General features: G+C 39.8%; 1 protein-coding gene across 1 annotated transcript in view; it reads left to right on the forward strand.

The window, feature by feature from the left end:
* The window catches only part of ugp2b (UDP-glucose pyrophosphorylase 2b), a 39,166-nt gene that overhangs the window by 11,434 nt on the left and 7,024 nt on the right, over positions 1 to 20,708 (forward strand). The window contains 7 exon segments of the mRNA XM_034682308.1: positions 9,235 to 9,420; positions 13,933 to 13,984; positions 13,987 to 14,061; positions 16,494 to 16,568; positions 16,571 to 16,785; positions 16,999 to 17,074; positions 17,077 to 17,192. Of these exon segments, the coding sequence (XP_034538199.1) occupies positions 9,235 to 9,420; positions 13,933 to 13,984; positions 13,987 to 14,061; positions 16,494 to 16,568; positions 16,571 to 16,785; positions 16,999 to 17,074; positions 17,077 to 17,192 (795 nt within the window).

Genomic DNA, 20,708 nt, shown 5'->3' on the forward strand with positions numbered 1-20,708 from the left:
ATTTTAGAGCAGAATATCAGACTGTCCCTCTATAACCTCTGGAAACTAGCCTGGACTTAAGGCAGGTGGCTGGGTTCAACATGAATATATGTATTTTTCTAAAGAAATGATATAGCAGTACAGCTAATATCTATTATCAAATATTATAAGAGGAGTTATTTGGCACTTATGGTACATTACATGATTGTACATCACGTATAAAAGAGTTTCTCTAAAACCATGCCTTTAATAAAGTGGGGGAACATAATTATTGATGTTGTGAAAGTCCTGTTTGTGCACCTCAAGAACAGGTGCTGTGTGCAATCGACACATACAGAATGCTGGCTGAAGAACCCATCCATGTCTATCTAGAGTATTGGCTATGGAAGTCACCACCTGTGTACTTTGGTACAGTACCTTCAGAACATGGGAATGTGTAAGACTAGAAAAGTAACTGAGCAACTCATGCATGCTTACATCTAGAACAGCACCTGTGTATGTGTAAATAGTTGCATGCACACAGTGTTAGCCATGGAACTTGTGCATGCAGATTTACTGAGTGGGGGCTTTGTAATTGTGGCTATGTACTGCAAGAGCAAGAACATTGGTTGTAGAACTTGTGTGGGTTCACAACAGTGCAGTATAACTTGCACATGCATACAAATAGAATGGTGAATGTATCAACTGCAAAGCATTAGTCCAGAATACTAGCCACAGAACTTGCAGGTCCATGCTTCTTGAGCTGTTACTTGTGTCTTCGTCAAGCGGCAGCCTCCGGTCTCAAACTATGAAGCCCATGCGGAAGTGTTATAAACTGCTGTTCATCGAGAATCCGCTTGAGGCTGGCTGCAGCAACACCGAAACCACAGACACCAATTCAAAAAAGACGATATTTGCAGCATTAATAAACATGTTTACAGCCTGGTTCAAAACATGGCTTGGCTCTTCGTAGCTAATTACTCTATCAGCACACACTGTACGGGGGTGAATTCTTTTCTAACACACAGTTCAAAAGATATTAAGATTATGAGTTTTTGCCCAAATAAGGACATGACTGACTTGACTCCCAGATGGGAACACATAGCTGTTGGCTAAGAGGCTCAAAGCCTGCCCCTTTACGTCACACTCTGCCTGTTGAGTTCCGCATTTCCAATATGGCTGCTGCCGCCGATTGGCTTCAAAACAGCACTCAGGAACAGATGGTGACATTACAGAGACTATGTCCATATTTTATACAGTCTATGGTCCTTCGTACATCCAGTTGCTGTGGATCTGTGCATGCATATGTTGTATATGGTGGCTCTGGAACTCACAAATTTAACTTAACAAAGGTTGTTACAATACTAGAATCCTAACTTCCATACGATACTATTCCAGTCAAACAATATCGAAACCACTGCAACAAAAATGAAACTCTTGATAACCCATCATTGGGTATCTTTAGTTTTTGTTACCACAATGCAAACAGTGCTGGTTCAGGAAAGTCATTGAACAAAGACCAACATTTGACATATTATTAAACATTGCCCTATTTTCTGTTTCCCCCCGTTTTGTTTTTATTAGCAGTGCTCGCTCTCTTGTCTCAAGGTGACTTGACCACCGCTGTTCTTTTGCTTGCAGCAGCTTTGGATGAAGAAATGTGACTGTAGATCTGTCTTTTTCATAAGCTATTTCATAAGTATCGAAAACTTTCACTACCTTACAGTTGACTAATTCTTGATATTACCTGATTATCTTCTCTACCAACCTCCTTATCTCAGAAGTTCAGCCTCTTTCATGGGTTGTTATTGTCTCTGGCATTAGTTGGCTGGGTCTTCTTCTGTCTCACTGAACATCAACAAAACTTCCTCAGTTGCTTGTTTCCCCCAGCTCTAGACTCTCTAATCGAACACACACACGCATCCACATAGACAAAGCCTGATCTGTCTTTTTCCTCTCCGGTCTGCTGCGGACTGCATCACCCCCTCCAATTATGAGCCACCTCATTAATTTTTACAAACTCGGGTGGTGAGGAGACAAAGAGATGAGGGGGACAACAGATGGAGGAGAGTAGAAGAAAGATGAATGGAATGCAAAAAATGAGCTTTACAGTGAAACTGAGAGTTGCTAAAGAGTGACAGATGAAGAGAGGAGAAGGAGGGAGAGCTGTAGAGAGGAAAGTGGCAGGATGATTATCAAAAAGTGGAACATTAAGAGGAAGACTAAATGAGTGGTGGACATGGCACTGATAATAATAGCACTGGCTAAGAAAGTGCAGCATGGTATCCCAGGGCACGAGAGTTAAAGAAATAAGAGATGAAGCAACTACTGATAAACTACTACTGCAACTACTGCTAAAAAAGCTTCTGAATCTCTTCCAACCAAATGAATTATTCAGCTGGATTTGGGTCTATAAATCTAGTGATATAGATGGACCACTTGCTTCTGCAGCCAGTGGAAATGACAGGCTGACCTGCAGCAGCAATAATAAATTGATGTATTTTGGGCTTTATAAGCACATGACTGATGTGCTGTTGACACAGAACAGTTCTTCATGTTGACACTTCTTTCCCAATAACCAGATGATACACTCAGTATCAGTGTTATCACCACAATAAAAGGCACTTCAAGGCATTCCTTCTTGTGACTTTGTCGTAAACAAATTAAGAGAGATTGTTTTTTTGTATTTTTAAAATAACTTTTTTTAACTAGAACACCTTGTGGAGACTCTTGTTTTCACCGTGGAGTGGGGCCATAAAGTTTCAGTTCATCACCCAGAGTGACACTTAGACAGGAATGTTATTGAAAGGTCACCTAGTGGTTTTTCAGGCTGCTGTTTTGAAGCGTCACATTTGGCATTCACATTCCCCTCCAAAGCTTGAACCAGGAATGACTAGATTTGACCAGATAAACACCTGAATTGCGAAATAGCTATAGAAATCCAAAACTTTTTTTGTGTAAGGCTGTAAAAATGTTAAATGGAGCCAGCAGAACTATTGCCTCCCATGTTGTTAGGACACAGAGTGAGTGGCTTTGTATAAGCAAGATAATGTTTAGAAAGTTGGTTGTTGTTAGATGTCTGGACAGGAATTCCTTCGGGGGTGAGACTAGAGTCCTCTGCAATGTGTCAGAGTCCTGCTCACCATGTCATGGCTTCAAACTGCGACAACAACCTGCTCACTATGCATTATACTTTATATAATAAACTCTCAGAACAGTTATTTTCCCCAAAAAAACATTTGTTAAATCCAGCTGACAATGACAGGAATGTTGCTCATCCTACAGACTTAATAGTAACTGGCCCAGTATGTTTTTTGTGTGTATTTGTCACATTTTAGAAGATTTTGGGTCTTTGTCAGGTAGTCAGATGGAGCACCGGTCTTGACTAATCTTTTCAGTTGCTATGTGGACGTGAAATTACTCATTGTTTTTTATATATTCTGTATATATCGGAGAGGAAAGGACAGTGGATAGATCAGGAAACCAGGAGAGAGAGTGGGTGAATGATATGGGAAGGGTCTGCAGACTAGAATTGAGCCGAGACCGCCCGCTCTATGGGCCTGCAATTGAACCACAAGGCTACAGTCATGGCCAAAAGTTTTGAGAATGACACAAATATTACATTTCCACAAAGTCTGCTGCTTCAGGGTTTTTAGTTGTTTTTGTCCGATGTTTCTATGGTATAATGAAATACAATTAGAAGCATTTCATAAGTATCAAAGCTTTTATTGAGAATTACACAGAATTCCTGCAATAAGTCAATATTTGCAGTGTTGATCCCTTCTTTTTCAAGACCTCTGCAATTCTCCCTGGCATGCTGTCAATCAACTTCTGGACCAAATCCTGACTGATGGCAGTCCATTCTTGCATAATCAATGCTTGGAGTTTGTCAGAATTTGTGGGTTTTTGATTGTCCACCCGCCTCTTGAGGATTGACCACAAGTTCTCAATGGATTAAGATCTGGGGAGTTTCCTGGCCAAGGGCCCAAAATCTTAATGTTTTTGTTCCCGAGCCATTTTGTTATGACTTTTGCTTTATGGCAAGGTGCTCCATCATGCTGGAAAAGGCATTCTTCATCACCAAACTGCCCTTGGATGGTTGGGAGAAGTTGCTCTCGGAGGACGTTCTGGTACCATTCTTTATTCATGGCTGTGTTTTTAGGCAAGATTGTGAGAGAGACCACTCCCTTGACCGAAAAGCAACCCCACACATGAATGGTCTCAGGATGCTTCACTGTTGGCAAGAGACAGGACTGATGGTAGCGCTCACCTCGTCTTCTCCGAACAAGCCTTCCTCCAGATGCCCCAAACAATGGGAAAGGGGATTCATCATAGAAAATGACTTTACCCCAGTCCTCAGCAGTCCAGTCCCTGTACCTTCTGCAGAATATCAGTCGTGTCCCTGATGTTTTTACTGGAGAGAAGTGGCTTCTTTGCTGCCGTCCTTGACACCATGCTTCCTCCAAAAGTCTTCGCCTCACTGTGCGTGCAGATGCACTCACACCTGCCTGCTGCCATTCCTGAGCAAACTCTGCACTGGTGGTGGCCCCGATCCCGCAGCTAGGTAACATCTTTCGGAGACGGTCCTGGCGCTTGCTGGACTTTCTTGGGCGCCCTGGAGCCTGTTTGGCAACAATTGAACCTCTCTCCTTGAAGTTCTTGATAATTCGATAGACGGTTGACTGAGGTGCAATCTTACTCGCTGCTATTAAACTTCCCTGTTAGGCCCTTTTTGTGCAAGCAATGATGGCTGCACGTGTTTTCCTTGCAGGTAACCATGGCTAACAGATGAGGACAATGGTGTCATGCACCATCTTCCTTTTAAAGTGTCCAGTCACTCAAATCATGACAGATTGATCGCCAGCCTTGTCCTCATCAACACCCACACCTGTGTTAATGTGTGTGACACCTGTGTGTCATTGAAATTATGTTAGCTGGTCCTTTTGTGGCAGGGCTGAAATGCAGTGGAAATGTGTTTTTGGTGATAAAGTTCATTTCAAGGCAAAGAGGGACTTTGCAATTAATTGCAGTTGAGCTGATCACTCCTCATAACATTCTGGGAGTATATGCATTGCCATTATAAAAACTGAAACAGCAGACTTTGTGAAATTAATAGTTGTGTCATTCTCAAAAACTTTTGGCCATGACTGTACATCTGCAACCGTGACCTTTGATGACATAACATATTTTGTGCATGTATTTTCTATCAAATTATGACCATTCTGAGAATGTTATTGAATAGATTATAAGATCACCGTAGAATATTAGGGAATTGTCACCAATTCCAGGAGTTTTACCCAGGTGTGTTGGAGAGAAACATCATCATTGTAAATTTCTGTAACCCACCTCCTAAGAGCTTTAGACCAAAAAACAAGTAACTGAGCCTAGACAGCAAATTCTCAGGGTGCAGATACAGAAATGTCTTCAAGTGTTTGGCCCTGATCAGATGGAAAGATAAAGCATTTGGCATTGAAATTGTTTGGATGCTGAACTTTGGCATATCATGGTACTAAGCATGATGACAGTCTGTCAGAGTTCAGTACCTACCCATGTTTTTAATGATACCATTTGGTAAGAGATGTGATGCACTGACTCAGCTTCTCGTAGGAAACAAATATAAATCAAAATGACTGAATGCAGTTTTTATTATCAAGGACAACCTAACGTTCTCTCTAGATTCTGTGCAGGTGTTGCATGAGGCTGAAAAGTGTGACTCTCTCCAGAAACCTGTTTCCCAGATGTGTTCTTAAATTAAAAAATCAGTTTCAATAAAGGACTGTGTTAGGATGGCAAGAAACATTCTCTTTCTTGATAAAAAAACAGGGTTTTGGTACAACTTTTACAGAGATGTTCACAGAACATCAAAGGCAAACAGTAGTGTTAGATGTAATTACACTTGGAGTAGAGCCATGAGCACACAAACTCCTTGAAAAGGGCCGGATTATTATCAGTACATGTTACTTGCATTGTATTCCATAAAGGCTTTTAATGAATTACCTGCAGGTATTTCATTTATAGTATTACACACTGCATTGGGAAAATACAGTGGACAAAAGAAGAGATCAAAACTTAAACCAGAGGCCTGTGATACATTCTGGACCTATTGTCGTAGCGAGTTTACAACCTATTTAAGTAGTTGTGCAATCGTCAAACGGAAACCGGACATCTTCTTTACTCTGTGTTCAGGTGATGTCCTCACGCAGACATCGTTTCGGCTCCACTGATGCTGATATAAGCGATGTGCAACTATATATACATTTTAAACATTTGAATACATCTGGTGTGGCAGTCCAAACTATAGTCAGTCACTTGGCTATGTTTTCTTAAACATGCAGCTATCTGTCAAAGCAAAACTGTGAACTAGTATAGAGTAGGGTGCAAAGGGGTGGAAAATGTCCAGTAAATTTCCATGGGAAGTTGCTGGGACATTTTGGAAATATTACAAACTGGATTTTATGGGAGTTTATGGGAATTAACTGGGAATTGAATGGAAAGGTATCATATCAAGCAAAATATTTGTTTGTTCTAAGTAGACAATCCATCCAAAATAAGACATTAAAACTGATTTATTTGTAAGTAGAACTTTATCAAGTGTTAAATATTTTATGGAACAATCATACTTTCATTGAAGACCAAAATATGAATGTTGAGTTAAATATGACTCATCCCCCCTACCCAACCCATTCAAAAATTACAAAAATGCAATCCCAAAAAAGCCCATTCTAAATGTGTAAATGAAAAGAGCCCCTCTACCTCAAAAAAGTCCCATTCAACATGCAAATAAAAGTGCATGTAGGGGGCGTGGTCTCAATAGCCCTGCAGTAAGCAGTGTGCTATGTTCATGTGATGAGGAATAGCATAGATATTCAACTGTACTTGCATGAAATCTGTTTTTTTATTCAGGATTATGCTAAAAATATGTCCCCCAACGTTATTTAAGTTCCCTATTAAGAACCAACCTTCAATTTAGTAAATTCCTGGTTTATTCCCATTTATTCCCATAAATTCACGTTGATTCCATGGAAACTTTCCAACTTTGAAAATTCACAGAATTTTGCAACCCTAGTATAGAGTAGTTTTCAACAAACTGTTTTCTAGTGAGTTTAAAATAATGGTGGCACTACTCAAGCGAAACGCATTCTCTGTAGAGCTGAGAGGTGTTTTCCCATCACACACAAGGCTGTATTTCAAACACCTGTGAGAAGCTTTTAGCTGGTTAGAGACAGACGACTTTAGAACTGCTCTCTTATGACTTCAAAAGCAAAAGACCATCAGCAAGAAGACGTACTTTTTATGCAGTTTATTTTAATGTCTAAAAACACTGCATCAGGTTAGGTGTCATACTAAGTGATTAATTGCGCACATGATGAAACAGCCCTTTTTCTCCACACTCTGCGGCAAAAGATTCATAGTAAGTGATACATTTGACTATTGAAAGAGAAAGCTGAATAAGAGTCTGAATCTCACAACAAGTACACGACAAAATCAGTAAAGAGATAAAAGGTAGTTCTGTTTTTTCACAGCAGCTTTAAAACCCTAACAAAAGACGTTTTGAGGGTAAGTTTTTCTCTTGGTCAGTCACACAGGAGTCTAAAATAATGCATAGGTTTTTGTATCGTGCTTTTTTGACGCTTTGGTGCTCTGGTATTCAATCTGTGGAAAGAACATCTAGAAAGCTGAATAACTTTGGGGGTACAGGGGTAGGATGGGGATCACAGCTGAAAGACATTTGACTCAATAAAACAACACATAAACCACACCAGCAGCCCCTCTGTTCCCTCTTATGCAACTTTTTTTTATTATTCCCAGTGCCTGCATGGATTTGTATGAGTGGAGACTGTATTGTTCATTTGCAGTGAGTATTTATCATTATACTGCATTCCTATCCTCACAGTCACATGTTAAAACTTTTGACCATGAATCCTGTGTCCTCAGTGCTGATCGTGTCTCAGTAAAGGACAGACAGTGAGCAGCAGCTCTGTCCAGGTTGTCTGTTGTGTTCGTAACCTCAGGCTACATGTGGTGTAAGTTGAGGGGGTGAGGAGTAATAGGGGGGAGGGTAAGCACAAGAGGAGAGAGGCCGTCTGTTTCCATCAGGAGGTCTGCTGTGTGTCTGCTGTCACTGATGGGGTGACACTGTGCTTTTAGCAGGAAAAGAAACAGGATGAGTCCTGGTCTTTTCTTTTCCGTACACACACATACCCTAAAACACACACACATTAGTTGTCATTTCAAAAACGCACGCAAACTCACACAGAGCCAGATTTGGACTGTGACAAGCTCTGAACAACAGAAAGCTGTTGTAACATCTGGTTAGTATTTGCTGTCCCTGGATGCCTCTGCGCATTGCTCACAGTTTTTTTAACCTGATTCCAAAAATTCCTCCTGAAAGAAGGGAATCCATTCAGGCTGCAGAAGTCTTGATGAGGAGCACAACACCAGCAGGGAGGCAGCCACTTTCAACTGAATCCTGCTGCTTGTTCACTTTTAGTTTGACGTTACAGTTCAATTGAATTTATATAAGACACTGCTCCTTGCCTCGCTGAAGGTTTATGCTTTTATCACGCCCTCTCATATCCTCCCGTCATTCCTTCCTGCTCGGCGGGAGATAATAAAATGCATCAATATATGATCTGTGAATACACTGATGTGAGGGGTGTAGTATTGACCCAGAAATGTAGCTTCACAGACACATGCACACACACACACGCACACGCACACGCACACGCACACGCACACGCACACACACACACACACCACAGTCCAGTGATTTTTGCTGCTTTGTCAACAGAAGTGGTGAAAGCTACATTTAAAGCAGGCTGTGTACTGCATTAAGTCGATGTAATGACTTGTATCTGCACTCTTTATGCAAAACTTGCCACATAATGCATACTGCCTTGTCTCCTTTGTAATTGATGCGTGGAACATTTCCTTTCTTGACCTTCAAAAGAACACTTTGTCACAGAAAAAGTCAACAACTTGTGACATTTCTACTTTTGCACTTCACCTTAGTCCATTACTGTGCTCATATGGTAATTAATAAGCCCACACTCAAAGCATTAAATGTCGCTTTTATACAGCTAATAAGCAGTGCAATCTATGTCAGCTGACCTCACTGTTGACTTACTGCAGGAACACAACAATTACACTCTGTAGTGAAACAATAAATTGCAGTTAAAATTACAGGAACAGTTAAGGTGGTGATTTCTAAAGCACTTTAGTGGTTCATCTGCTGTGTTCCTAACCCTTAGCCTGCCTCTCTCGTCCCCTCTCCAGATTCAGCCCTACGACAAGATCGCAGCTCGAGGCCTGCCAGACAACGTTGCTGACAGCTTGAACAAACTGGTGGTGGTGAAGCTAAATGGAGGCCTGGGAACCAGCATGGGCTGTAAGGGTCCCAAAAGCCTGATCAGCGTCCGCAACGAGAACACCTTCCTGGACCTCACTGTGCAGCAGATAGAGGTAAAGAACAAAGAACAAGGCTTGGTTTAATGGCTTAGGACAACATAGACTGAATGTTAACATTTATGTAAGATGCTATACCTTTAAAGCTTCAGTGTTCAATAACTCTGGACAAGGGGGTAAATGTAACAAAAGATTTAAAGGCCCACTTCAGCCAGTGTTTTTATCTGTTTGTTAGTTTGCAAATACACAGAAAAGGGATGTGATTTATACAATAACAATTATATCACAATACAGCGATTCTGTGTTAATTGATGAATTGTAAGACAATCATATAAAGATACATCACAACGTCTGATTAATTGATGAATGCTCATAGAAGGTAAAGTGCAGGATTCATGTCAGCCCCATCACAAGGAGTCATGAAGTAGTGACAGTGACATTTGAAGGGAGATCTGTTAAGAGAGCCAATGATATGATAATTATATCACATGGGTCAGTACGATGATATTTTTTGGTATCAATGTTTGTAACACCTCTAGTGGTCAATAGCAACCTGTTTTTATATGTATACCCTCCCAGAGTCAGAGTCCAGCAAAGAGCCTTTGTGAATAACCTGGGTACAGTATTTACTGTTGTGGCCCCCATTGCACTCAGTTCAGCACATTTATTGGGATGCTGCTGAGTATGGTTCCCTTGTCACTATCTCCTAGAAACCTTAAAACCTCTCACCAGTGTAAACCAGTGTGCCAGTGGTGTAAACACCAACACTAGAAAAAGATTATTAACTAAGCTTAAAAGCTCCCAGTGACTGTAGCAAATGGTCAACTCCAAAAATCCGGGACTGGTTGTTCAAAAGGTTTGATCTAGAGAAGAACAATCCAGAATACACTTTTCCTGCTCTCCAGGATCAGGAGACATTCAGCTCATTTTTGTTCTTGTTTTTAAGGAACACTAGAAAGGATCAGCCATATCCAAAAAGATGGACTTTAAAGGATTATAAACTCTGATTGCCAGTGCTTTAAATGAGAGGACATAGTGCATACTTTGTCCACAGGGGGTGCCGAAATCCACACAAACTGACAGGAGGTGTACAGCAGTGGTTATACAGCGGTTTTAGATGAAAATATTAAGAAATGTCTATGGTATCAAAGTCACTGTGAAAATGTTTTTTTTTTCCTTCTTAAAGCATTTTGTTACCGTAATGTGGCCTGAATCCAGCCCTCTGCAGCATGATAATCCAGTTAATTTTGGATCAAAGTGATCAAAAGTGTGTTCAAAAGTTTTGAAGAACACAAACTGGAGGTTTTATTTGGATAAAAAAAACAAGAGTGGATTACCCAATCATATTTTGTGATCCTTATTCTTTTTTGAGAAACCCAATTTCAAGATCTGATGCTATCCAATAGCTTTAATCTGATTAGATGACTCCTGAACAACCAGGCTCAAGGGACTAGAGAACATTAGAGGGAATTTTAATTAAGTGCGAAATGTCTACACTCAAAAGAGGATGTATGACTTTATCAAACTCTATTTTTGCAATAGCTTCATAACTTTAAGCACAGAGCTTCCTTAACTTTGTGAATAACATACACTGGAATGCCACTTTAAAAAGGCGGAACTAAAGACCAGCTGCTGTGCTGGAAGGCTTGCGTGCGTGCGTGCGTGCGTGCGTGTGTGTGTGTGCTTTACAAAGCTCCTCTTTACAACACACACTGTTACTGTGGTTTTGGTTAAGCAGTTGGATCCAAACTTGCGTGTTGCCTAACTCAGAAGTGTGGTGTACAGGACAAGAGGAAAGTTGACACACAAAGTGACCGTGATCTCATACAGGGAGGGACAGGAGAGCAGGAAGTAATGAGTGATACTGTTGTAATACAAACATCTGTCCACAATGTTTTTTCTTGCTTTGATGACGTCTGTGTCTCGTTCTGTTCTCAGACTGAGTTTTGGCATTCTCAAGAGAGAAGTTTAGACTTCAATTTATTACAGCTGGATAAAAAAAGACAGAAGATGTTGTTTAACAGAGGATTCAGCTGAAAGAGAAAACACAACTAGCGCCCTTTTTGTGAAAAGATAATCAGCAACACATGATGTCGCTTTTAAATGATTCTGCCGCATTACTTTATGTATCTGGAAGCAAGAATGTGTTTCTGTTTTTTACTTTAAACAGCTGAAGGTCTTTTGAAAGGCTCTCAGTGTGATATCTTGGGGGTGCTAGAGTGAAAGAGGATCTGTTGGTGTGCAGGCGGGCAGGTCTTCAGGGTTGGCAGGGAAACAGAGAGGGCTGTGTGCTGGAGGAGAGGAGTGTGTCCGAACATGTGTGTGTGCGCGTAATTACCGGTGCCTGATCATACAGCACGACGTAACATATAGAATAAAGAGCATTCCCAGTGTGTATCAATGACTTCTTTCATGTTGGTTCACTTATGTGTTTCAGAATTAGTAAGTAAGTTTTTGGGAGAGAGTCGTGGAACAAAGTTTTTATAGAGCTTCAGTATAGAGGAATCTGCCATGACGAGGATGAAGCCAGATGATGTGAGTCTACAGTTCTGTGTAGCTGAAGTTAGACATGGGATGTGGGGCTACCTTGTATTTGTGTTTCATAACATCCTCATGGGACGCTCCTCTCCTCCTGACACACTGCTCTGTGTGTCTGAGCCGCTGCTCCACATTTTCTGCTCAGGTCTAGTCAGATTACCTCCTGACTCAATCAGTCTATTGAGAAAGTAGGTAAATGGATCCTATACACACACCCACACACACTCACTGACACACATACCCATATCTGTAACGCTTTACAGCCGCCCGCTTGCCTTGATGCATATTTATGTGAAACCGCTTCAGTACAGAGACCTGGACATGCATACTCCAAGTATAAGTGTAAGATTGGACAGACTAGCTGAAAAGGCGCCCCCTGGCTGCTGGAGGTTTTACTGCTGTCACTCTGAGTGACCGTTGAGTGACAACATCATTTCAGAAAGTACAACCAAGTGTGGTTCAGTGGTGGGGTTTTTACTCTGACATGTAGGTCACTTTAGTCAGGGTGTCTGAAAGGCACTGAGAAGATTTTGAGATCAGATATCTGAAGAGCTGTTTTTTTAATTGATAAGAATCACAGAAGATAACATTAAAATATTATCTTCTATCAATCCAGCAGTCCATACAGTTTTTAAAGGGCTGAAGGGCCTTGCAGTTTCAAAACGCATGGCGGACAATATTACTGTCTGTTTAGTTATTTTTAGATTCATATTTTAGGACTGGTGAATCAATAGACTTGTTTTAAGTTAATTAAATTAGATTCATCAGCAGCAGTTTGAATTTTGGATCATATATTGAGTGGACTGAGCTTTAAAACTATTTTAAATTTTCTGAAATATAAATGAAGGGTTTAATTAGGTTTGAGTAAGTGCATGAATATACATCAAACATTTGAAACTTTTGCTCGTTGTTTTCCACAGTAGGATTCTTCGCCTGTTTTGTTTCACAGTTCCCCCTCTGTCTTTAAATTCTCTCCCATCACTTTCACCACCACTTTCAAAAGAAAGGAAAAATTACCCCTCAAGGGTTACAGCTAACTCTTTCTTGGTAAGAGCCTGGCTAATATTATCAACTAATGTGGATCTCTTTTTATATTTAATAATGAGTAGTGTTTGATGTCAATTTTTAAAGCAGAGTCATAATCTACAATACTCCCTCACTTTCTGAAGCACTGATCAACTGAGTACCTAAGTGACTAAACACTGGTGTAGAATTAGTTTACAATATGTACAATAAGTCCCTCAGTTATGTACTGTGTTTGAGAAAGGTGAGGGCATACCTTTCTTTAAACAAACGTATAGTTTATAAATAACGTGTATTTGTATGACATGTTTGAGGCTGAAATTTGACAGATAAGTTCACAGAGCTCTTGTTTGAAGTGTTTTAACGTTCCTCAGAGAGGTGTGGGACGTTAAACACTGTCACAGCTCAGTAAACCCTTGCACATGAGATGTCAATGTTCAGTTTACATAAAGAAGTTGGCCAACCAACACTAATGTTGCTTTATTTAGTGCTAAAAAAACTGTGTCTGAATTCCTTGTTTTTTGTTACAGGCTGGTGATTCAACTCTTTAACTTCAATTTCCCTCCACTGAATCACATTTCATTCTTCACCTTCCTCCTCTACACACTTTATTTTATCTTATCTTGGTAAAAAGAAAAACGCTTCCACTGCTCCCGGCTATTACTTTCCTTCTTGTATTCATTCTTATCACACGGTCAAATTACAGAAATAAAGTCAGGACATCTTGTGCTGTTAGTTTTTAAAGTAGGAGGTGAATTTACCATGAAATACATATATAATAAGCTGTTGCTGCTCAGTGTGAGTTGCCACAGTGTCAGCAAATGTCAGCCTTTCCAGCTGCTACAACTTTCACAACATCAAAAAATCCAAAACTCAAGTTTCCATCAGCTGTAATTACTATGAATCCATTTTGCAACAGAGAAATATCCCAAACTTTTAATAATCTCTACATAATGCAAAGCCTGTTGACATTTATATATCATGTGTTTGTTTTAAATTCCCTTGCAGCACCTGAACAAGACCTACAACACAGACGTGCCCCTGGTTCTCATGAACTCCTTCACACAGATGAGGACACAAAGAAGATCCTGCAGAAGTACACACACCACCGCGTCAAGATACACACCTTTAACCAAAGCAGGTGAGACAACACTAAGATAACAAACATATCCCAAACATACGGACTGAACTCAGCTGGCTCTAATAATGACCTGAACCAAAGTCAGTATCTGAGCAGCCTTTTATGGAGCTACTTGAAAAGCCAAGAACTGCAGCATTGAGCCAGGGAGTTATCTTGTAATGTAAAGAGAAAGCCATTAATATTGAATGTGCTAGTGTCTCCAATTTGTCAGTCAAGTGGAACCTGCTTTTTATGGTTTTTGTTAAATTATTCAGAGCACCTGTAAGTTACATGTGCCAGAGGGAGGAGAGCACAAAAGAGCAGCAGCAGAGTGGTGGTGGAGAGGGGAAGTTTATGTAACTCCAGGATGTCCTGTCAGCAATGAGACAGCTTAAATATCAATCAGCAGAAGAAGAAGAGGAGTTTTGTGTCCATGGTTGTGAGAGTAATTCATAAAAGCTGAATTATATTCCCTGCTTATCAAACTATATGATGATCCCTTTTTAAGAGGGAAAGAAATACACTGTTGCCACAATACGGATCCCAAAAAAGTCCAGCAACTTTCATTCTTAATGAGTGGAATGATTTACCTTGGTCACCTGCCAAACTCATGAGCAGAGTGAAGAAATAACATTCCCTTTCAAGGGAGTAAATCTTGTAACTCCTGCACATATCCTAAAAAATGAAGTTAATTTTAGAAGCATTCTTAGCTCAATATACTTCATAAAGCTAGCTGTATCACTGTATGACCTAACACAGGGTTCCAAAAGCCTTTGAGACTTTATATTAGACTTTAAAAATGTACGGTCATTACATATGTCTTATTTTTACTTGTGAGAGGTCTTAAAACAGCAATTTGACTGAGACTTGTGAGTAAATTTTATACGTTATCAACTACACTGTCCAGCAAGCATGATATGATTTATATATTCCTTCATTCATTTATTGTGGATTTGCTTCTTCATGCAATAGTTCACACCATTCACAGCACATATTACATACACATAACCAAACCACAAACGGAAGAGAGAAAAAGATAAGATAATGCAATGAAATTAGGCTTAAAGATGAAAAACAGAGAGTGGCTGGCAGGGTCAAATAACATTTATGAGGCAACAGTAGTTGAAGCCTGTCTCATATTGGAGGAATGCCAACCAGGAAAACTCACTGTAGAGATTTGATACCAACTGAAATCTTACTCAACTTTCACATAACGAAATCCCTACTTCCTCAGATGCAGAACATTTTGTTTTTCCTCTCTTGGATCAAACATTTCTCAGACTCGAGGTCAGAGATGATATAAACCTTTGAAGTCTGTGATACCATATCAAAACCGCTCATCTGAAACGTCTTAACAGAACTCTTTGCTGGAATTAAACCTCAATTAAAAAGGCCTCGACTGCGCGGCTCCCCTCACCTGACCAGCTCATCTGCGCTCTGAAATAGCCTCAAACTGCCAAAATCCGCAGCCGGCTCCCACCCCTTTCTGTTCCTCGTTATGAGGCTTGCTTACTGAGGCTGACGCAGATCCTTCTTAGAAAGGCTTTGATCAGTTGAATGCAGTAAGCGATGATGGCTTTGGCTCTTTGGCTTGTTGCCTCATCTGCCGTCTTGGGAAGTTTTAGAAAATTTACCACCTGACAGTGTTGTTTGAAGTCCTGAAGTGATAAGAGGAGAATAAATTTACAAAGTACCTGGCACGCTACTTTATCACAAAATTTGCATGGCTTTACCTCAGATGTCTGTTCTCTCTCTGTGCTGTTACTGTAAAGTGCAGGATTCACAGCTCTACAACTGACTGAGAGGATTTAGTTTACTATATTTTGGACAAAAACATACATTTACATACATACTTGAGCTTAATGACTATTTGATCTGTTGTATCTGTTTCGTTATATTTAGAATCATCAAATCATGTCAAGTAGTTTTTCTTCTTTAAGAAACGCAGTCAAATATTTGATTCCAGCATCTCAAAACTGAATAGACTTGTGACTGTATTGTCCCTTGGGAACTATTTTCCACTGCACCTTCTGCATTTCCACAGACATAGACACACAAGAACATACACTGTAGGCTCAACAAACTATCCACAAAGACTCAACACTCAGAGCTGTATAATTCAGCGAGGCCTGTTGTCAGGGTCCCTATAACAGCAGAGATCAGGCTCTTGCCAAGGCGAGTCTTCTACACCTCGTACCCTGTACCTGCGTCCTGAGGGGAGTGGGATGGGTATTTAGTGGATGTGTCATTCCTGTTCTATTGAGGTTGCGATGCTTTGGGTCCTGTTTTAAGTCTGTGAGTTGGGTGTTGGGAGACCGATTATTTTAGAAGCTGTGGTGGTTACGTGTGAGTCGGCCTTGCTTTTTTCTTTGTTGACTCTTCATGACTGTAAACTAAAAGTCTCTAAAGCATGATGGTTATCTCATTGTTATTTCTTTCCTCTGTCCAGGTACCCGCGTCAACAAAGAGTCCCTCCTCCCCGTGTCCACAAGCTTGAGCATGACTGGGCAGAGCGCAGAAGGCTGGTACCTCCAGGGCACGGAGACATTTCGCCAGCTTCTACAACCCGCCTGTTGGTGGACCAGCTGATTGCGCAGGGCAAAGAGTACATCTTTGTGTCCAACATAGACAACCTGGGAGCCACCGTGGACCTCCACATCCTGCACCACCTGGTCAGCCAGCCCAACGGCAAACGCTGAGTTCATCATGGAATGACAGATAAGACACGGGCAGATGTCAAGGTATGATTTGTAGAAGACGAGTGGTTTTACAGTCACACATCATGCAGGTCCTTAAAATGTGGATGTGATGGCATGGGTTTTTCTGTTTACCAGTTTATCATTGTAGTACCTTGAATAAGATAAAAACTCCTATAGGAATTATTAGTTTAGCATACTCTCGCACCACATCCCATGCTTGGAATGCATTTTCAAACAGTTGACTCTGATCTTTAGGGTGGCACACTGATCCAGTATGATGGGAAACTGCTGCTGGAGATTGCGCAGGTCCCCAAGGCCCATGTAGACGAATTCAATCAGTCTCCAAGTTCAAGATCTTCAACACCAACAACCTGTGGCTCTCATTGGCTGCAATCAAGAGGCTGCAGGAGCAGAAGGCAATGGACCTGGAGATTATAGTCAACCCCAAGGTGAGTGAAGAGGGGACCCAAAAATAGCCGAGGGTCAAGGGGAAATGATGCAATAGCATCACACTCGCAAAGCACAGAGGTATCAGCTCTCTTTACACACACAGAGCTATAGTTGTGTTGTTACACAGGAAGGAAGAATAGTAACCAACCCAATTTATCATTAAATCAGGTTATAATGATCTGTAAGCTGCAAAATTACAATTGTCTTTCTTTTATTTTGAGTTTAGAGACCATATTGAATCAGTTATATACATAATCACTACCTTATATATATATTTATTATATATATTATATATATATATATATATTATTATATTATATATAATATATAATGGCAAGCCGTTCAGGAAATAATATATGAATGAAAGTCTGAATATATTGAATGAAACTTGATATATATGGAATGAAAGTCTGAATATATGGAATGAAACTTTATTATGGAATGAAAGTCTGAATATATGGAATGAAACTTGATATATATGGAATGAAGTCTGAATATATTGAATGAACTCGATATATATGGAATGAAACTCGATATATGGAATGAAAGTCTGAATATATGGAATGAAACTCGATATATAGGAATGAAAGTCTGAATATATGGAATGAAACTTGATATATATGGAATGAAAGTCTGATATATTGAATGAAACTCGATATATATGGAATGAGTCTGATATATTGAATGAAACTGATATATATGGAATGAGTCTGAATATATTGAATGAAAGCTTAAATACTCTGAACACCACTTCTAATCGTATTGTTTTATTGTCATCAAGAGAACTCATCTTTTATTAATGTCTCTCTGAAAATAACCTTTTGCACTTCTTTTTAGTGTTTCTGAGGGGACACATTTTCCTCTACCTCTGTAACCTGTGGTATTTGGTCGTACTTTTTCATTACACTCACTCACTGTCATGATGCACACAGGTATGAGCTCCACCTGTTAACATTGAACAGGATGCTACATTATCACAAGTCATAACAAAAGTTAGCTAGCGACTAAGACTGACCACCTGAATAAGAAGGCAATATCTTTAGCCTTTGTAGAAGTGTGTACAACCTGTGATATTTAATATTTTCGTATTTCACTTGTTTACTACCCTCCTAAATGCTTCTGCAGCCCACTGCTTCGTGTTCCTCTCGTCTCTCTGTGCAGACGGTCCGATCATCACTTTTGGTGAAACCAACTTAATAGAGAGGAGGGTGGGTTTCTTTTTCCTATACGGATTGACTTAACAGCACATGCATTACCCAAGGGGTTGATAACCCCTTCATTAACTAAAATTGCAGTGAAAACATCTCGTGCCTCCTGATGGTTGCATTACTAAAAGCTACGTCTAACCGGAAACAAAATCACACCCTATGATCACACCCCAGAAAGACAAGATGGCGCAGGCCATACATGACGTGATTTTTCATTCCATATATCCGAGTTTCATTCCATATATATCGAGTTTCATTCCATATATCAAGTTTCATTCAATATATTCAGACTTCATTCCATATATATCAAGTTTCATATCATATATTCAGACTTCATTCCATATATCGAGTTTCATTCCATATATATCGAGTTTCATTCAATTATTCAGACTTCATTCCATATATATCGAGTTTCATTCAATATCAGACTTCATTCCATATATATCGAGTTTCATTCCATATATCAAGTTTCATTCAATATATTCAGACTTCATTCCATATATCGAGTTTCATTCAATATATTCAGACTTCATTCCATATATCGAGTTTCATTCAATATATTCAGACTTCATTCCATATAATCAAGTTTCATTCCATATATCAGACTTCATTCCATATATATCAAGTTTCATTCCATATATCAAGTTTCATTCAATATTCAGACTTCATTCCATATATCAAGTTTCATTCCATATATATCAAGTTTCATTCCATATATTCAGACTTCATTCCATATATATCAAGTTTCATTCCATATATATCAGTTTCATTCCATATATTCACTTCATTCCATATATATCAAGTTTCATTCCATATATATCAAGTTTCATTCAATATATTCAGACTTTCAATCCATATATATCGAGTTTCATTCCATAATATCAAGTTTCATTCAATATATTCAGACTTCATTCCATATATCGAGTTTCATTCAATATATATCAAGTTTCATTCAATATATTCAGACTTTCAATCCATATATTCAACTTCATTCCATATATATTAATTTCCTGAACGGCTTGCCAATATATATATTATGTATATATGTATATATATATGTATATATGTGTATATATATATATATATATATATATATATATATATATATATATATATATGTATATATGTGTATATATATATATAATAATATATAATATATATAATTATATATATATATATTATACACTGGCATATAAAAACATGTTACTCACTGTAACATTACAAAGATTTTGGTGACTAGGCCTGATTAACACAGCTTTACAAGCCTCCATCAGGACAAATAACATGTATCTAAACTCTGTTTTGACGACAACAGAACAAATTCTGTAGTGCGGCCCATCACTGCAAGATTAGCAGATGCTGTAACAGCAGCTGCATCTGCTGTGAAGAGCCAAAATGGCCCAATTTCAAGATATGTCTTCTTTCTTAGAGACGAGATTCACTGAAAAGTTCACTTGAATCTGAACAGACAGGATACTATCATTTCTTGATTATGAGAAGGTTACTTCTCACGGGATTCATTTTCTCTGATGTCCCCTCTAAATAAAAAAATGTAATACTGCTGAACTTGCTTCAGAAATGTCCCATTTGTGATATTTCTTCAGCGTCATAAGGTATGCAGTCACAGCTCCCACTTTGGTCATACAGGGATTGGATAGCTCACAGTAGAGGCCCCCGGACCCCGTACTCCACAGTACCCCCCACAAGAGCCCCTGTGGAACACGATAGTAGGCCCTCTCCAAGTCTAAAAAACACATGTAGACTGGATGAGCAAACTCCCATGCCCCCTCCAGGAGCCTCACAAGGGTAAAGAGCTCATCCACCGTCCCCGGCCACGAAAACCACATTGTTCCTCCTGTATTCAAGGTTGGACTTCCAGTCGGTGCCTCCTATCCAGCACCCTCGACTAGACTTTCCCTGGGAGGCTGAGAAGCGTGATGCCCCAATAATTGGAGCACACTCTCCGGTCCCCCCTTTTAAACCACCACCACGGTCTGCCACTCCACAGGCACTGTCCTAGACCTCCACACGACTGAGACCACCACCTCTGTCAATCATAGCTCACTGAAACCGAAGAAGCCAACATTTCACAGCCTCCCTTTGATCCTGCACTTCTGCACAGCTCCACTCTCTGAGCCGTTCTGTTGTCACGTGAGGTTTTTGCATACAAAAGAGAGAAAAGGAGCTTCAAACCAATCCAGTTTTTGGTCACCTCTCTGGTGGCTCAACTGCCCTACTTGGACTCTAGTTTTAGCTGTGTGTGTGTGTGTGTTGTGTGTGTGCGTGTGCGTGTGCGTGTGCGTGTGC

The sequence above is a fragment of the Notolabrus celidotus genome, chromosome 4, assembly GCF_009762535.1.
Source record: "Notolabrus celidotus isolate fNotCel1 chromosome 4, fNotCel1.pri, whole genome shotgun sequence".
Taxonomy (NCBI): Eukaryota; Metazoa; Chordata; class Actinopteri; order Labriformes; family Labridae; genus Notolabrus; species Notolabrus celidotus.